Raw genomic sequence first — 19,909 nt, 5'->3', positions numbered from 1 at the left:
TGTAGAGATGATTGTTACGTTACACAATACTATTTTTTATGTTTAAAATAGTTAAAATATAATTAATGAATAAAGAAATGAATTTTTACAAAATAAAAAAATAATAATAAATTTAAAATTTAAAATTCATGTTTTTAAGAATGAAGAAAATAAAAATTAAACCCTACAACAAAATAAAGTTGAATCTATAAACATGAATTAGTATTTCTTTTTTTATAATTAATGATGTAATCAAGTTAATTTCATGACATAATTATAAAAAAACCAAAGTCAAATAGTATTAATTAGAATTTTTTTATATCTTTTATCTTTATCTTATTTTGTTTTGTCTTTATTTTATATATTTTTTTTGTTTTTAGTTATTATTATTATTTTTGTTATTCTTTATTTATTTCTCTTTTTATTTTTATTGTTGCTGTTTTTATTTTTACAATTTTTTTCTTCTCATTTTGAAGTATTAAGTGTAGTATTTACATTGTTTATTTAAAAAATATTTTGTATTTAGGGTAAACACTTCAATATTATCTGTGTGTCAACTACTAATTAATACTAATTGATTTAGATTTTTTTTATAATTATGTTATGTATTTTTTACTTAAAATTAACAAGATTACATAATCAATAATAATAAAAATAAATACTAATTTATGTTTATAGATTCAACTTTTATGTTGTTGTAGGATTTAATTTTTTATTTTCTTCATTCTTAAAAAAAATAAACTAAACATTTTCAATTTACTACTTTTTTTTATTTTGTAAAAACACATTTATTTATTCATTAATTATATTTCTAACTATTTTAAACATTAAAAATATTTATTTTTATAATGCATTCAAAATTAAAATTATCAATTTTGTTTATTTATTATTATATTTTTTACTTTTGAAAGAGTGATAGATAGAGAAATAAAAAAAAAGGTGCTAAATATGAAAATAAAAACAAAAGGGTGCTAGATGAGAAAATAAAAGTGTAAATATGTTTCTAATATGAAGTACTTTCATTCATTTATTAACTAAAGAAAAATTATAAATGGTATTAAAAATATGTACAATGTCAGTGTAGTGGGTGACAAAAATAGTAAATGAGATTCAGAGATAGATTTGAAGAAAATTAAGTCTTAACCTTGAGTTAGAGTACATAAAATTCTCTTCTAAACCAAAAAAATAGCATTTGTGTTCACAAAATGATATGAGATTGTAATGTAAGAGTAGTAAAAGTTTTGTTCCAAATGATTTTAACTTTAGGATTATATATTAAAAACAATGGATAAATTAAAAATTTATTTAAAGTGAATTAATTGAATAAAGGGTTATTTGGAGTCATCAACGATAACAATTTATTCTTGTTGATGATAGTCCAACAAATAAATTTAAACCTTTGAAAGGTTTAAGACATGATGACTCATTAACATAATTCTTTTTTCTCGTAGTAATCGAAGAAATAACATGAGAGAAGTTTTTTAAAAAAAAAACTAGATTGGATAAAAAATATGGGAATATGATATTGATGCTTGTTGGAGATCCCACATCGACTAGAGATTAAAGTCTTTCATTGTATATAAGTGGGTGCAAACCTTAACCTTATGAGCCGGTTTTATGGGGGTTGAGTTAGGCTTAAAGATCACTTTGTAATATGGTATTAGAGCCATTTTCGAGCCTGTCCTAGCGAGTATTTGTTGGGTTTATATGGGTGCAAACCTCAATCCTATGAGCCCGTGATACGGGTAAAGAATGACATAACCCATAAATGTTTGTTGGAAATTTCACATCGACTATAGATAAGGACATTTCATAATACTATATAAGTGAGTATAAACCTCAAATTATAAGTCAGTTTTATAAGATTAAGTTGAATTTAAAATCCACTTTTTAATTTAATATCAGAACTTATCATAACAAAAGTTTGTTAAACCTATTATGCCACCTAACAACTTCAAAACAACAAGTAAGAAACAAGAACGTCACGTAAGAAGAATTAATTCTTAAAAATGATTTATAGTGATGGACTAGTTCTTATACATAACATAATAATCATAAATAACATTCATGAAAAATAATATATTCATGAATAATAATATATTGTTGTGAAAAAAAGTGTCTAATTGTACACAAGTATACAAAGAAGGAATGTTTTAAACTCAAATTACATTCCATATAGAGATAAGAAGCTTGGACGTGATCCCTTTTGCGGATAAGATACCTTTTGTCTGAATTGCAATGTAAGATGTAACAACATCTTTAGCTCTTAAATTTATTAATTATTGAAAATATATAATGGTGTTAAATTTTTTTTATCTTTTGATTGTATACGAGTTAAATTCTAACTGTCTCTTTATATATATAAATATATTCTTGTTACTAAAAAAAAACAGGAAATAATTTATTTAATAGTATATGATAAATTTTCTCCCCCTTTTTTTACATACACATAAGTTTAAGTTATAATAGTAATTAAAATTTCTCATTATTTAGATATATGTTCAAGAAAAATATTTACATCAAAATGTTAATTTTACAAGTTGTGTATAAATTATTTTTTTATATTTTTTATAACATAAAAATAACTATATAATTAATAAAATATGAATATTTATAATTTAGTTAAAATTATTTTAATAATTTATGTTATGTGAAACATTCTTTACTTTATTACTTCTTTTATCTCCAACACTAAATAATTAACTATAAATAATCTTTTTATTATAATATCACATTTTATTATTTATTTTATCATCTTTCAACAAAACTAAGTCCTTAAACCAGAGATAGAGTATGGTGGTTTAGATAAATAAATATAAAACATTTTAAAATAAATAAATATCAAACATTTTAGAATGATTCAATTCTTATAAATAAAACTCTTAACCTCTTCTTAAATAGAACCTTAACCTCCTATCAACAACTAATAAAACCTCTACAAACCCCAAAAAACAACAAAGGACAAATCAACATTGCAAAACATCAATTAACCAACTTAAATTCATGGGAGTATAAATACCCTATACTTTTTTCAAATAAATACCACATCCATTTCCTTGTCATTTTCTTTTCTTCTCTATTTTCTTCTCTTCCCCAATCCTTTCACTTCTCACTGGAGAACAAAATGACCATCCTCAATGACCAACCTGCACTTGGTAAGCATCAATATTATTTTTGCTAGCTTTTGTTTTCGTCCTTTACGATGCACAAACTAATTTCTCATGGTCATATTGCATGCATACGTTCACAACTTCAACAAGGGAATAACGTGCCAAAGAATAACAATGAGGCAAAAGATGGATTTATGGCTCCAGATATCAATTCATATGGCCACTCCTTCAGGTTTTTAATTTCATACGTTCAGTTAACTACCTGCGTTTTTAATTTCATATGTTCAGTTAACTACTTGTGTTTTTAATTTCAAGTATTCTTTACATATGATTTTAAAGTTCCCTTTTTAATGAAACTGGTATATGGCAGAGATTATAACATTGAAAGCGAAAGACAAAAAGGCGTGGAGGAATTTTATAGGTTGCAACACACAAACCAGACATATGACTTTGTAAGCAAAGCAATATGTTGAATTGTTTTCACCAATACTTATATGGATTTCCATTTTCAAACTATGAATGACAATGCTGATTAAAATGGAAATTGCGAATAATTGATAATGATTGATATGGATCTAGGCCAAGAGAATGAGGGAGATATATGTGATACTGGACAAAGCTGAAATGGGCATATGGGAATGTTGTGAACTGCTGAATGAGGTGGTGGATGACAGCGATCCTGATTTGGACGAAGCTCAAATTCAACATTTGTTGCAATCTGCTGAGGCCATCAGAAAGGACTATCCTGATCAAGATTGGTTGCATTTGACCGCTCTTATCCATGGTAAATACTGTATATATACATGCAAATTAAAAGCTTGATCAATTTTAAATTTGCAACGTGATAGAAAGAGAGATCGGTATATGTATATGATGTTAGTGGTTTGTTTCAGATCTTGGAAAGATCCTTCTTCTTCCTCGCTTTGGTGCACTTCCTCAATGGGCTGTTGTTGGTAAGAACCCTTCTTATCTAATTTAATCCTTATTATACGCGTGTACACTTACATGATCTTTGTTTCTTGTTCTGTTTCTTTATTCCAATTTGTTTTGAAATTTGAATTCGGCATTTGATCGAACAAGTTAAGGGCATGTTTGTTGCAGGAGATACATTCCCTTTAGGCTGTGCCTTTGATGAGTCAAATATTCATCATAAGGTAATCAATTTCGTGTGATCAATTAAGAAACATTTTATTCTTGAATTGATTATCAACGCAAACCCTGATTGCATCCTGATGAATATGCAGTATTTCAAGAACAACCCAGATTACCAATGCCCTGGATATAAAACTAAGAATGGAATCTACACCGAAGGATGTGGACTGCAGAACGTAATGATGTCATGGGGACACGATGAATACATGTATTTGGTGAGCCTATACATGCATATAAACTTCACCACACGAATTTATATATATATATATATATGTGTGTGTGTGTGTGTGTGTGTGTGTGTGTGTGTAAAAATATCTGATAATGCATGAATCCATACATGGTGGTGCATTGGAATGTGCAGGTTGCTAAGAAAAATGGCAGCACTTTGCCATCTGCAGGATTGTTCATAATCAGATTTCACTCTTTCTATCGTAAGCAGTTTCGACACCGACCATATATATATATTTTTATCTTCTATGTATATGTTCCACCATTCTCCATTACCACGTAAATGACAACAACTTATAATTAAATTTGCAGCTCTACACAAGGAAGGTGCATATACTCATTTGATGAATGAAGAAGACGTTGAGAATTTGAAATGGCTCGAAGTATTCAAGTATGTATTTATAATTTTGACTATTTGTTTATTTTAGTGTCATAACTTCTTCTCAATACATAATGAACCTTTAAATAATATATATATATATATATATATATATTTATATATATATAATTTTGTACATTCATGCAGCAAATATGATCTCTATAGCAAGAGCAAAGTTCTGGTCGACGTGGAGAAAGTTAAGCCATACTATATGTCACTGATCGAGAAGGTGAATATTTTATTTTATTTTATTTTGTCACTGTTCTTGTTGACATATATTTATATGTGGGGTTCTTATTTTCTTTGAATTTGGCCACTTGCATTGCAGTATTTCCCAGTGAAGCTTAAATGGTGATGGTGAACCTTGTGAGACCAGCGATTTACTAAATGATGTTGAAATGCTTCTTCGAATAATAATAAAATTTCATCACCCCAAGCATCTTCAAAGGATTATCGAAAATTAAGGAGCAGTTGAAGTTGATATTACTGTTGTCATAAATTTCAAGATATGAAGGATGAACTTTCTAAAAGAATAGAGATTAAAAAATTGTTCTATAGATGTTGAAAGCTTAGATTTGTTTAAATTGAAATCTTGTAAAAATATAGATTGACATTATAATATTTCTTGCACAATGAAAGAATTAAGAAAAAATTCCATGTTATATTAGAAGGTAATTGATGTAATTACTAATGGTAGCGGAAGTTATGAAAGAAATTGTAATAATAAATTATAGCAATATTTAGTTAAGATACACCGTGTTGGTATAACTTTGATAAATAATCATTTGCATATGTTACTAAATGATTTCCACTTATAAATTTATAATAATTTTTTTTATCTATATACAAAATTTACCTCATCGTAGACTCTTTGGCTTACACTTATAAACAATGATGATACTTTCGTTTCCGATATATTATTTTATTTCTATGAATTAAGAACAATAATAAATATGTTAAAAGTTTTTCTCTTTTTGTTTTTTTTATGCAAGATTGTTTACTAAAAGTTTAATATATAATTTAGAAGGGATGATTATTCTTATCTTTATTTGACCCTATGATTTGAATATTTAGATCTTATTATTTCTTTCAACCAATAGGGACTCACATGATATTGTTGACTTTTCAGATCTCAGAAAGATTCTTGTCCTTCCTGCTTTTGGTGAGCTTCCTCAATTGGCTGTTTTTGGTGAGAACCTTTCTTCTCTTATTCAATCATTATTATCATTATTTGCATAATAATTAGCTTTTTTTTTAAGTTTGAATTCAACCTTTTAATTGAATTGAATGGTTAATGGGATATTTGCAGGAGATACATTTCTTGTAGGTTGTGTCTTTGACAAGTCAAATATTCATCATAAGGTACCAATTTTCCCAACAAGATTTTAAAACGAAGTTTAAGTATAACTCAATCTTATAAATCCGATTTATAAAGTAAGATTTATGTAATATGAAATGCTTATTTAGTCGATGTGAGATCTTCAACACACCACTTCATCGAGAATATCACATCATGCATGAGACTACATATTATGAATCGTCCAATAGCAGATGAAGTGTTTTTTTTTCTTAATCAATTATTAATTATCCCAATTTCATTCCTTATGAAGTATTTTAAGGACAACCCTGATTACAAATGCTATGCTTATAACACTAAAAATGGGATCTACACTGAAGGATGTGGACTAGACAACATTGTCATGTCATGGGGTCATAATGATTACATGTATATGGTGAGTCTGTGTATAAGTTTATTACTCTTATGTTTCAAATTTTACACACATGTATATATTTTTAATATATATAGTACTTCATTTAAGATCTAATAATGCTCAAACATTGGGACTTTGAAGGTTGCTAAAGAAAATGGCAACAATTTTCCATCTGCAGGATTGTTCATTATCAGATATCACTCTTTCTATAGTAAGCCTTTTCCTCAGTGTATTTTTTTATCTATAAACTTTGTTTGGTGTCTTTGTGCAACATATATAACATGTGTGACATAATTGATAGCTGTCGTTTTGCTGTCAAATTAATATGATTCTAGCGTAGACTTGTCTAACACTAGAGAGATGATAGTATAATTGCGGACAAATGTCCCCAAGTCGTCTCCCAACGAATCCAATAGTAAAATCAATTGACCAGGGTTTAAAATCTATCTGCAAGCAATAAAAGTTAGCAATAACAATAAAGAGAAAAAGGGGGTTTGAGATAGTTGTGCATAAAATATAAAAGAGATTAAAATAGCAAATAAAAAGCGGTTGATCCCAAGTTTTTCCACCATTGAATTCTTCATAGGTTCTCTAAAGATTAATCTTTTTTCAATCCTCCAACAGAGCTAAACCAGATTGAACATGCGCCGATCTGATTCAACTGAAACTCACCAGTAAAGCATGCGTCTACTAGTTTAATCAATACCCATTTTGTTTCATGCGTATACTCCATGGGAATGCTTACCTCCTCTCCCCTGAATCATGCGCCCAAGAAATTAATTAGGACAATGCGAACTAACTAAGAAACCAAAGTTTAAGATAAGGAAGACTCTCAATCATGCGTTCAAGTACAACCTCTCACAAAAACCAGTTTTCCAGAAGATTAGACAATAAAAACAACTGCTTTAGAGAATTAAAAATCGAAACTTTTATTGAACAAAACCTCAGAACTCAATGGGGAATTACAAAAGAATCAACCAAAAAGGTTTAGCCTTCCATGCGGAGGCAAAACAAAAGAATTACTAAGAAGAAAATAAACTAAGAAAACCCTATGAAGCTCTCCCTTTCCTCCTTGATGCTTGTGTCTTTTTATAGACTTTTCTGCTCCAAGGATCTTGGGAAAATATTGCAGTTTAGATTTTGTAAACAGTTTCCACTTTCCATAATTCTTTTTATTTTGCAGAAGATTTGCTTCCAATTCTGTTTCTGGAATCTTGTAGCTTTTATTTTCTCTTTCTTCTCCTCAGAATATTTTTTCTGTTTTGGTTCAAGAAGCAACTTGGACTTTTACATATTTGGCCCATTCACAAAGGTGGATGCTTCCTCTGGATAATTTACTCTAAAAACACAGAATTAACAATAATAATAGTTAAGGCCCAAATAAACCCAATTATAAGAATATTAATTAAAATAATGGATTTATTTATTATTATAGTTCAATAATCTATGAATAAGGCTAGTGAGTGTGAATAAATATATGTTCATCAATAATTGTGCAGCTTTACGCAAGAAAGGTGCATACACTCACTTGATGAATGAAGAAGACTTTGAGACTTTGAAATGGCTCGAAGTATTTAAGTATGCTTATGTTTTAAGTTGTGTGAATTTGGTTATTTGTGCAACTCTTTCACAACTTCTCACATATATAGTCTCGGATATAATTTTACCACAAGTACGATCTTTACAGCAAGAGCAATGTTCTAGTTGATGTAGAGAAAGTTAAGTCATACACTACAAGAAAATCATAAAATAGAAATTAATTTTTAGTGACAAAAAATAATTAGTTGCTATAGTGACTAAATTAGAGACCATTTTAGAGACTAAAAATATTTTGGTTTCTAAATTAGTTTATATTATTGTTAAATAGTTTCTAAATTGGTAGTTAAAACCTTGGTTGTTAATTAGATACCAATTTAGAAACCATTTAACAATAATAGAAACTAATTTAGAAACCATTATTTTTTTAGTTTCTAAAATGGTCTCTAATTTAATTACTATAGCAACTAATTATATATTTTTTGTCTCTAAATTTGGGTTCTATTTCATGTTTGTCTTGTAGTGATACCATATATCACTCATTGAAAAGGTGAGAGTTAGATTCCAACTTTGGCTAATTTTATTTCATGTTTATTATTTTTTTTCAATGTTTGTTCTTATTTTATTTACTATTGTTACTTGCAGTATTTTCCTTCGAAGCTTAAGTGGTGATTCATTTGAGATCAAGAGAATGAGGAGAAGAATAATTTTAATTATTTTAAGCAAGTGATTTACATCATTATTTGATTTTTTAGTATCTTTTATACACAAGCATATTAGATTGCAATTAAATATGTTGAAATGCATTTATCATTCACTTGGAATTTGCAATCTTCGAATAATAATAGAATTATTCATATCCATGGTGTAAGTTTTTTTTTGTTTACCAAAACTCTCATATCATTATAAAACTTGACATCTCAGCCACATTGACACTTCAAGTAATTACAATCATCTGTTACCACATGAAAAAAAGTATTATTAAAAAAATATATAAGTGGATTAAACCAAAACTCATATATTAACAGAAACGATAAATAGGTAATTTATACCTATTACTAAATAACTTTAAGAAAAGATTAAATGAAAGTTTATTGTACCAATAAAAATACTCTCTATGAATAAAACGTAAATTAACAAGCTTATCCGCACATACATTCTCTTCAATATCCACGATGTAAGTTATGGTTCACATTTTTTTTTTAAATTTCGTTTTTAATTTTTCCTTGATTGCTAAATATTCTATTAATAGAAAATTACTGGTTAAATCTAAATGCAAATTTTAATTAAATAATTTATTTTTTAATAATTATTAATATTTGAAATTAAAATAAAATGAATGAAGTCAACTAAATAATATCCGTGAATTTGTTTAAAGTATCTTCTATGAAATATTCATACAACATAATTTAGTATTACTTATAGCAATTCTTTGTCAATAAAATTTAAGAATATTCTGAATGAATTTTAAGAAAATCTCAAATGATAAGAATATTCCTTCATTAAAAACCATCTTATTATCAATTTATACATCAAGTTCTATTGTTGTATTCTTTGCTTATATTAAGTATATTGAAAAAAAATTCAATTCTATGAATCACTTTCTATATCTTTCTTTAAAATTTAAAATTACATTTATGAAAATTTCTCATAGTCCAACCATAATGTTAAAATTTATTTTTAGTAATTTAATATGTTGAAATGATTTTAATCAAAAACAATTTTAAAGGATGAATTTATATTTCTCTTTGTAATTTCATACCAAGAATTTCGAAATTCAATACATAACTATACTTTAAAAAAATAAATTATCTATATTAGAAGGACAAATAAAAAGTGAAACATGATAAATTACATACAAATAAAAATCACTAGAGGATAAAGTTTTAGACATGATAACAATAGAGTGGTTTCCCAATTCATATGTTGATTGTTCTAATTTTCTTAAACTATAAAGTTACCACAAACAAATCTAATATTATTTTTACAAAGAGGAAGGAGAGAGAATATCTAAAATAAAACTATTACATATCTTTATTTTCTTAACTTAATTTTTTATTATAATATTGATGAATTGAGGGATGTTTATATTTTTTTTAGTGAGCACGAACATGTCACTTGAGCTTTTGTTGATTCTTCAAATGACCTTCTTTGTTTGACTTTGAAAGTTTTTCATGACTTGAGTGAAATAATTTTGTTAACATATTTCAAATTAATTTTTGACTCGTCACTTAAACGTCCATTTAAATATTCTATTGATGAACTTTTCTTTGTTTCATTTTGTATGACGTCTAAGTAATGACTTTATTCAATTTTTTTAAATTTTTTATAAAAATGTATTTGTTATTTAAATATAATGTTAGCATAGAAACTATTTGTTTAGTTTTTTTAGAAAAAAACTTTTTTATTAAACATGGATAACTGTTAAGAAGTAAAATTTAGCCTTAACTTAAAATAACAGTCTGATAGCGGGTGAGTTCGACAAATTTTTCTTAAGATACCATATTAAGAAGTGAATTTTAAGTTTAACTTAATCTCATAAAATTGACTTACAAGATGAGGTTTGCACTCCTTATGAAAAATGAAATATTATAATATCTAGTTAATGCGAGATCTCTAACCATAATTATTATTATTTAAAAAAATAAATTTACTTAAATTTTGACCCTTATCAATTTCTAACAAAATTTTTTTTGTTTTCCATTCTAAAACAAACACTTTATTTTTATTAACCTTATTCTAACAAATCCTATAAATAAAAAATTATTTGTTAAAAAGCATTCTTGAGGGAAACGAAGATTAGCTAAGGTAGTTATGCCTGAGATACTTAAAGTTTGGTTTTAGAAAAGTCTAAAATGACATTATTATAAGAAAAACAAATAGATGTCCCTTATCTTTATGTGACATATTTTTGTGTATGGAAGTCATATTTTCTTGTAATCAAACTTCCTAATTACAAGTCAAGAAAGACTTTAATTATTCTAATAATCTCTATTTTGAATTACAATAATTCTTATCTTAAATCATTCCATAAAGAAAATATTAAATAAAAATAAATCTAATTAATATTTTGAAAAATATAAATACTCAATAATCAAAACAGTCCTAAAAAAATAAACAAAGTAAGTAAGAAGATTAATGCATATTAAGGAAAAATTTAGGATTACGCGTATAGAAGATAGTAAACTTTAATTTTTCTTAGGTTCGAGTTACTGTTTAAAATATACCATTCCCAGAAAATAAGGAGTTCTGATAGATAATGTTTTTTGGTTAAGTTTCTAACAAAACATTCTTATGTGGGAAATTAATTTTTCCGAGTAAAAATATAAAAAAACGACTAAAAATTATATTATGTTATTTTTATTAAATAATTTAATTTAATGCGGTAGAAAACTAATGTTTTTGATAATATTTTTCAACAACCAAACAAAATTTAATCATTTAAAAGATTCGTAATTCTCTAGTGAAAAAAAAATATTTTTATATGAAATACTCTTTATTTTTCTAATAAACTTAATTTATTGCTCAGTAGAGAAAATATGTATCGCAAAAATAAGTTAATAGAGTATAAATAGACAAGAACTAAGACAAAATTAAAATATTTGGACGAAAATAATCGAGAAATAAATATAAAAAATTGCAGAAATAAAATATGAAGTCCCTTATTTATTTTTATATATATATATATATATATATATATATATTTAATTAATTTATGTATCTCTGCCGTCACTAAACTTCTAAACTATTTTCTTTCATCTTTCTCTCCCTCTCTATCTAGTTAATTAATTACACACGTGTTAAATAAAAGTTAAAAAAAAAGAGATAAATTTAGAATCCTTTTGAATATAATATGAATAGAAAATTAATTATTTCATATTTAAAAATAAATTATATGATAATATTATTCTTCACTTATCTATGATTGTTGGTATATTTCTTAGCTTAAGGAGTTAATAAAGTTTAGTCCTAAAAAATTAGATGAAATGGAGGAAAGATTATAAAATGAAAAAGTTATGCAAGGCAAGGGTCAAAATATAATGTATACAAGGAAAAAAGAGCTAAGTCAATAGGTAAGGACACATTTGGTACTATGCGGAGTTAAGGAAATAGTGTTAGGATATTTCAATGTCAAAATAAGAGATAAAAAAAATAATGTTTTTCCACAATGTAGAGATGATTGTGAAGTTGTTTAGCATATAACACTATTTTTACTTTTATTGTTTTATTTATATTTTTTTTCTATCTAATACTCTTTTTTTTTTTCTATTTAACATCGTATAAACAATTAATAAATTAAAAAAATTGATAATTTTAATTTTAAATGTATTAAAAAAATAAATGTATTGGTTGTAAAAAAAAAATTTAATGTTTAAAATAATTAAAATATAATTAATGAATAAAGAAATGATTTTTTACAAAATAAAAAGAAAAAAAAATAAATTAAAAGTGTTTAGTTTAAAATTTATTTTTTTTAAGAATGAAGAAAATAAAAATTAAATTCTACAACAACATAAAAGTTGAATTTATAAACATAAATTAATATTTTTTATTATTATTAATGATGTAATCAAGTTAATTTCAAGTAAAAAATACATGTCATAATTATAATAAAACCAAAGTCGAATAGTATTAATTAGATTTTTTTTATATCTTTTATCTGTATCTTATTTTGTTTTGCCTTTATTTTATATTTTTCTGTTTTTAGTTATTGATATTTTTTATGTTATTTTTTAATTTTTTTTTATTGTTGTTGTTTTTATTTTCTATATTTATTTATTTTTACATTTTTTTTTTCTTCTCATTTTTAAGCATTAAGTGTAGCATTTGCATTAGTTTTTTTTTTTAAAAGATTTTGCATTTAGAGTAGACACTTCAATATTATCTAAGTGTCCACTACTCATTAATACTAATTGACTTTGATTTTTTTAGAATTATGTTATGTATTTTTTATTTGAAATTAACAAGATTACATCACCAGTAATAATAAAAATAAATACTAATTTATGTTTAGAGATTCAACTTTTATGTTGTTGTAGGATTTAATTTTTTATTTTCTTCATTCTTAAAAAAAATTAAACTAAACATTTTTAATTTACTATTTTTTTATTTTTTTTTGTAAAAACTCATTTCTTTATTTATTAATTATTTTTCTAACTATTTTAAACATTAAAAATATTTTTTTTAATGCATTCAAAATTATTATTATTTTTTATTTATTTTTTACTTTTGGAACAGTGATTGATTGGGAAATAAAAAAAAAGGTGCTAGATATAAAAATAAAAATAAAAGAGTGCTAGATGAGAAAATAAAAGTGCAAATAATGTTATATGAGAAATTGAGTCGATGATGGTTATATCACAACTAGGTAGAAAATATGTTTCTAATTTGTTTCTAATTTGAAGTTATTTCATTCAATTATTAACTAAAGAAAAATTATAAATGGTATTAAAAGTATGTACAATGTGAGCGTAGTGGGTGACCAGAAATAGTAAATGGGATTCAAAGATAAATTTGAAGAAAATTAAGTCTTAACCTTGAGTTAGGGAACACAAATTTCTCTTCTATACCAAAAAATTAGCATTTGTGTTCACAAAATGGTATGAGTTTGTAATGTGAGAGTAGTAAAAGTTTTGTTCCAAATGATTTTAACTTCATAATTTTATATTAAAAACAATGGATAAATTAAAAAAATATTTAAAGTGAATTAATTGAATAAAACGTTATTTGGGGTCATCAATAATAACAATGTATTCTTGTTGATGATAGTCCAATAAATAAATTTAAACCTTTGAAAGATTTAAGACATGATGACTCATTAACATAATCCTTTTTTCCCATAGTAACCGCATAAATACATGAAAGAAGTTTAAAAAAAACTAGATTGGATAAAAAAATATGGGAATATGAGATTGATGCCAATATAATTTTAGGTATATAAGATGATACGGGTAAAGAATGGCATAATCCATAAATGTTTGTTGAAAATCACACATCGACTACAGATAAAGACATTTCATAATAGTATATAAGTTAGTACGAACCTTAAATTATAAGTCGGTTTTATAAGATTAAGTTAAATTTAAAATCCACTTCTTAATTTAATATCAGAACTTATCATAACAAAAGTTTTTTGAACCTATTATGCCACCTAACAACAAGTAGGAAATAAGAACGTGACGTATGAAGAATTAATTCTTAAAAATGGTTTATAGTGATGGACTAATTCTTATGCATAAGATAATAATCAGAAATAACATTCATGAAAAATACATTGTTGTGAAAAAAAGGTGTCCAATTGTACACAAGTATACAAAGAAGGAATGTTTTAAACTCAAATTACATTCCATATAGGGATGAGAAGCTTGGACGTGATCCTTTTTGCGGATAAGATACCTTTTGTCTTAATTGCAATGTAAGGATGTAACAACATCTTTAGCTCTTAAATTTATTAGTAATTGAAAATATATAATGGTGTTAAATTTTTTTTATCTTTTGACTGTATACGAGTTAAATTCTAACTGTCTCTTTATATATATAAATATATTCTTGTTACTAAAAAAAATAGGAATTAATTTATTTAATAGTATATGATAAATTTTCTCCTCTTTTTTTTACATACACATAAGTTTAAGTTATAATAGTAATTAAAATTTCTCATTACTTAGATATATGTTTAAGAAAAATATATACATCATAATGTTAATTTTTCAAGTTGTGTATAGATTATTTTTTTTTATATTTTTTACAACATAAAAATAACTATATAATTAATAAAATATGAAACTTTATAATTTAGTTAAAATTATTTTAATAATTTGTTATGACAAGCATTATTTACTTTATTACTTTTTTTTATCTCCAGCACTAAATAATTAACTATAAATAATCTTTTTATTATAATATCACATTTTCTTATTTATTTTATCATCTTTCAACAAAACTAAGTCCTTAAACCAGACATAGGGTATGGTGGTTTAGATAAATAAATATAAAACATTTTAAAATAAATAAATATAAAACATTTTAGAATGATTCAATTCTTATAAATAAAATTCTTAACCTCTTCTTAAATAGAACCTTAACCTCCTATCAACAACTAACAACACTTCTACAAACCCCAAAAAACAACAAATGACAAATCAACATTGCAAAACATGAATTAACCAACTTAAATTCATGGGAATATAAATACCCTATACTTTTTTCAAATAAATACCACATCCATTTCTTTGTCATTTTCATTTCTTCTGATGGAGATCAAGCTCAAGAGGACATGGAGGCCAATCAACAAGATCAAGAAGAGGTGGAGGCACAAATGGAGGACGCCCATGGAGGTCAAAGTCCACCTCAAAGGATTACAAGAAGCATGTTCAAAGCTTTGGGAGCTAGAGGACATTTATTTTCTCTTTTTGTAATTTCTTTAGTTGGAGGTGCTTAGAGGGAAACATTAGAAACCTCTTTTGTTTTAGCATCTTTTAGGCTTTAGTTAGGAGCTTTAGGAGGGGGGGTGTATTAGTAGATAGGTGTAGGAGTAAATAAGGAGGTGCCAAAGTGAGAGAAGGGATCACACCTTCCTCATGCTTTGTTTTAGGCGCAAATTCTAGAAGCTTTTTAGGAGGGAGTTTTTGAATTTGTGTAGCTTACTTTTCAGCACCTTAGGCTATAAATATAGGTGCTCTCTTTGTAAAATTCAGATTGGAATTAATCTAAGAAAACTCTACTCAAATTTTGAGTGACCTTTGGAGAGCTTTTGGAGCCTTCTTCTCTAGTCTTATCTTGATGGATCAATGGAGTCCTCAAGTGGCGGCATCACTCTCATCTAGGAGCATTCCACACTTCTAGTGGCGAGATCATCCATCCTCCTTCCATCTTCATGAGCATTCTCTTCTCCTTCCTTTCTTCTTCTTCAATTGTTCATGTTGCTTTGTGTTCTTGAGTTTTTCAGTTTTGGTTTTTCTATTTTCCAGCACTATGTTCTGTTTTGTTCTTAATTCTGTTTGGTTCATATGAATTGTTGTTTAATTCTGTTCGGACATTCCAGCTTTCATTCCCTTTGTTGATTCAATTTGACAATATTTGGTTCATCCAAATGAGTTTGGGATTTGGTACTAGTTTTTGGTGAGTTCTTGTCTTAGAACAATGATCCAACTCTAAGAAAAGTGCCTCTATATTTTCCAGCTCAAGGTGATTCCTAAGAATGTCAAGAATCTTGTTCTATGTGGCTAGTGGAATCACATCATGTGGAATCACATCATGTGGTATCATGAGTCTTAGGTTCATTCTTGTTTAATTGTTGAGTTGTGTGCACTTTATTTCAAGAGCTCTTTTAATTTTCTTGCAATTTAAGTTTCTGTTTTAGAATTTTAATTGAGTTATCTTGCTGTTTTTTTTCTTTTACACCAAGTGCTTGTGAAAAGGTTTATGGCACTCATAATTCTTATGAGTATGGTTGCTCTTTTGGAATGGCATTATCCTTCCTAGAGTTTACCTTAAGCTTCCTTTCACTTGTTACAATTTGTGATGTGTCTTTTAATTTTTGAATCATGTCAAGTTTTGTCTTAGTCATGTTATTCCATATATGTCATTACTTCTAGTAATACTTTTATTGTTTTGATTGTTTCTTGCTTTGATGTCATATAATTTTCTGAATTGATGTTGATCCTTTGTGCATTTTCTTTTTAGAATTGAGTTCATACTTGTATTCTAGACCTATACAAGTTCCAATACATCATTTTCTATTATGTCTTTGATAGTTCATCATCCTGTTTTTTATTCCTATTAAGATTCCTCTGTTTCTGAAAAAAGTGCTTACTGTTTTTCCTTATTGCAACTGATTTACGTACTGTAAAATTCTGAAATTCTGGATTTGAGATATTCAAAGTGTTAGAAAAGAATAGAAAAAAGAATCATTCAAAAATATGAAGTACACAAAAAATGATAAATAAAATAAAAAAAGTGTACATTCCTGCCGAAAAAAATACGGTAATCTGGCAGCGATTTTGAAAAATTTATTTCTCTCAATTGGCTTACTGTTTTTAATTGATTCCAGTGCCATTTTTGAGTTAACATCTTGAAGTTTCTGTGGTATAAATTTGATAATCCAGTTCGCTCTACAACGTTCCAGTTAAATCAGAGAATATCACGCACAGTTTGCATTTAAAAAAATTTCCAGTAGCTAAATTTTTGTTTTCTTCATCTACTCTAGTGCTTTTCCTTAGGTATTCTTTTGTGTGCCTACTTTTCTCATTGAGTTCTTTATTTTCTTGATTGTCTTTCATTCTTACTCTTTGAGTTTGTCTTACATATAGTTTTCCTTTTGCAATTACCTTTCCTTGCTTATACCTTTTCTTGTTTGTCTTTATTGTTTCTTTGGTTTTGTGGTGGATTGCTCTTAAGATTGGTGTGCTTGCTTTGACATATTTCATTTGAGGATTCCAAGGCCTCAAGATCAGATTGGTGCAAGACCATTATTTCTTTGAGAGTGATATCTTTTTCAGCCTTAGTTCACTTCGGCAGTTTCATTGCCAAAAGCTCACTGTTTTTGCTAATTTTTAACTTGTTTGCTGTTTTGTGTGTTTGCTGTTTTTTAATTACAAATGGCTGGATTTTCAAGTGATGCATCCTACAAGCAGAATTCTCCTTCCAAAGCTTCCATTCTTGGTGAATTACATGAAGCTCAAAGAACAATTAGACGGTTGGAGGAGAAAATGCAAAAGATGGAGGTCCAACAATCTAGACCATCTCCTTCTATCCATGATGGACATCATTCTCATAGACCATCTTCAAGAGCTTCTTCAAATGATGTTGGCCGTGAAGATGAGCATAGGAGAAGGAGACCTCCACCCCAAGTCCATGGACAAAGACATCATCACCAAGGGGAAAGAATTCACTACGGCAATGGCTTCTATCATGATGCAAAGTCCAAGCTTCCTTCGGTCAAGTTACCTTGTTTTAATGGTTCTAGTGATCCAAATGTATATTTAGATTGGGAGGCTAAGTGTGAACAAATTTTTGAGATCCATGAGATCCAAGATGAGCATAAGCTCAAGCTAGCCACCCTAGAGTTTAGTGATTATGCCATGAAATGGTGGCATGGAATTGTAAAGGACATTATCTATCACAAGGGTCCTCCCGTGGACTCTTGGAACTCTTTAAAGGATCACATGCGCGCTAGGTTTGTGCCCCCACATTTTAGGAAAGACCTCATGTTGAGACTCCAACGGTTTCAACAAGGCACGCTAAATGTGGATGAATATTATAAGGAGCTTGAGACGCTTGTGCTTAAAATTGAATTAGAAGAAAGTGAAGAAGCCATGGTTGCTAGGTTTGTGAGTGGTCTTAGGAAGGATATTCAAGACATTGTTGAGTTACAAGAGTATTCATCATTGGGTTCTTTAGTTCATCTTGCAATGAAGGTGGAAACCCAACTTGCTAAGAAAAACTCTTTTAAAAATGCTTCCAATGATGGATACTACTCCAAGTCTTGGAGAAACAAAACTTCTTTTTCTAAACATCCTTCCAAAGATTCTTCTTTCAAACCCAAGGAATCTAAGCCATCTACTTCTAGACCTAAGTCTCCCACTAGAACATCTAACACTAAATGCTTTAAATGTATGGGTTATGGTCATATTGCTGCAAATTGTCCTTCCAAACGAAGTATGTACATGCATGAGGGCATTGTAGTTAGTGAGCATGATTCGGATTCTCCAAAGCATTCATTGCATTCTCATGCATCTAGTGAGGAAGAAAGTGAATGTCCACTTGAAGGGGACTTGTTAGTTGTGAGAAGACTTCTTGGACAAGTTTCACAACCTTTTGATGAAAGTCAAAGGGAAAATATTTTCCATACAAGATGTCTTATTCAAAACAACATTTGTTCCTTGATAGTGGATGGGGGTAGTTGTGCAAATGTGGCAAGTACAAGAGTAGTAGATAAGCTTGGATTGCCTATTATCTCTCATACAAAGCCCTACAAATTACAATGGCTTAGTGAAGTAGGAGAAATAATTGTTAATAAACAAGTCCTCATCCATTTCTCCATTGGAAAATACAAAGATGAGGTATTATGTGATGTTGTGCCCATGGAAGCCACTCATGTTCTTTTGGGAAGGCCTTGGCAATTTGATAGAAAAGTTTTACATGATGGCTTTACCAACAAACTATCTTTTGAATTCCATGGTCACAAGGTTACTTTAAAATCTCTCTCTCCAAGAGAAGTCCATGAGGACCAAGTTATCATGAAGAAAAAGAGGGAGAGTGAAAAAGATAAAAAAGATAAGAGTTCTAAGCCTACACTCCTTGTGTCTAGGCGTGATATTGAAAGGGAAATAGTGGCTCATCATCCTCTTTTCTTAGCCATCCCTAGAACTCTTAGAATAGACTCACTTGTTGATAGTCCTCATTGCTTGGAAAATTTGGTAGAAGAGTTCAAAGATGTGTTTCAAGATCCTCCAAATGGACTTCCACCTTTGAGAGGGATTGAGCACCAAATTGATTTGATACCGGGCTCTTCTTTACCAAATCGTCCAGCATATAGGACCAATCCAAGTGAAACCAAGGAAATTCGCCAACAAGTTGAGGCTTTGATTGAGAAAGGGTGGGTGCAAGATAGCATGAGTCCTTGTGCTATGCCTATCATCTTAGTGCCAAAAAAGGATGGCACATGGCGAATGTGTTCGGATTGTAGGGCCATCAATAACATAACTATTAAGTATAGGCATCCCATACCTAGACTAGATGATTTGTTGGATGAATTACATGGTTCAGAAATCTTTTCAAAGATTGATCTTAAAAGCGGCTACAATCAAATC

At 27.8% G+C, this 19,909-nt stretch overlaps 2 protein-coding genes across 2 annotated transcripts; both read left to right on the top strand.

Annotated features, from left to right (window-relative positions):
- The first annotated feature begins 3,103 nt into the window (after positions 1–3,103).
- On the top strand, positions 3,104–5,203 carry LOC137811688 (inositol oxygenase 4-like). Its single transcript, XM_068613517.1, has 11 exons — positions 3,104–3,134; positions 3,228–3,321; positions 3,460–3,541; positions 3,669–3,873; positions 3,983–4,042; positions 4,191–4,243; positions 4,334–4,456; positions 4,603–4,672; positions 4,782–4,860; positions 4,996–5,077; positions 5,177–5,203. The coding sequence occupies exons 1-11, from the start codon at positions 3,104–3,106 to the stop codon at positions 5,201–5,203; spliced, it is 906 nt and encodes a 301-aa protein (XP_068469618.1).
- A 335-nt stretch (positions 5,204–5,538) lies between these two features.
- Positions 5,539–8,826, top strand: LOC137809410 (inositol oxygenase 2-like). Its single transcript, XM_068610526.1, has 8 exons — positions 5,539–5,565; positions 5,923–6,037; positions 6,158–6,210; positions 6,459–6,581; positions 6,702–6,771; positions 8,060–8,142; positions 8,234–8,286; positions 8,622–8,826. The coding sequence occupies exons 1-8, from the start codon at positions 5,539–5,541 to the stop codon at positions 8,824–8,826; spliced, it is 729 nt and encodes a 242-aa protein (XP_068466627.1).
- Positions 8,827–19,909: the final 11,083 nt, after the last annotated feature.

This window comes from Phaseolus vulgaris, chromosome 2 (genome assembly GCF_000499845.2).
Source record: "Phaseolus vulgaris cultivar G19833 chromosome 2, P. vulgaris v2.0, whole genome shotgun sequence".
Lineage (NCBI taxonomy): Eukaryota > Viridiplantae > Streptophyta > Magnoliopsida > Fabales > Fabaceae > Phaseolus > Phaseolus vulgaris.
Note: the sequence above shows the minus strand (reverse complement) of the source record. Positions and strands in the feature narration are given on the sequence as shown.

Coding starts and splice junctions, on each gene's coding strand:
- LOC137811688 (XM_068613517.1), top strand. CDS start 3,104: ATGACCATCCTCAATGACCAACCTGCACTTG. Junction 3,542..3,668: donor CAAACCAGACATATGACTTT/GTAAGCAAAGCA, acceptor ATATGGATCTAG/GCCAAGAGAATGAGGGAGAT. Junction 5,078..5,176: donor ATATGTCACTGATCGAGAAG/GTGAATATTTTA, acceptor CTTGCATTGCAG/TATTTCCCAGTGAAGCTTAA.
- LOC137809410 (XM_068610526.1), top strand. CDS start 5,539: ATGGTAGCGGAAGTTATGAAAGAAATT. Junction 5,566..5,922: donor CGGAAGTTATGAAAGAAATT/GTAATAATAAAT, acceptor TTGAATATTTAG/ATCTTATTATTTCTTTCAAC. Junction 6,772..8,059: donor CAGATATCACTCTTTCTATA/GTAAGCCTTTTC, acceptor ATAATTGTGCAG/CTTTACGCAAGAAAGGTGCA.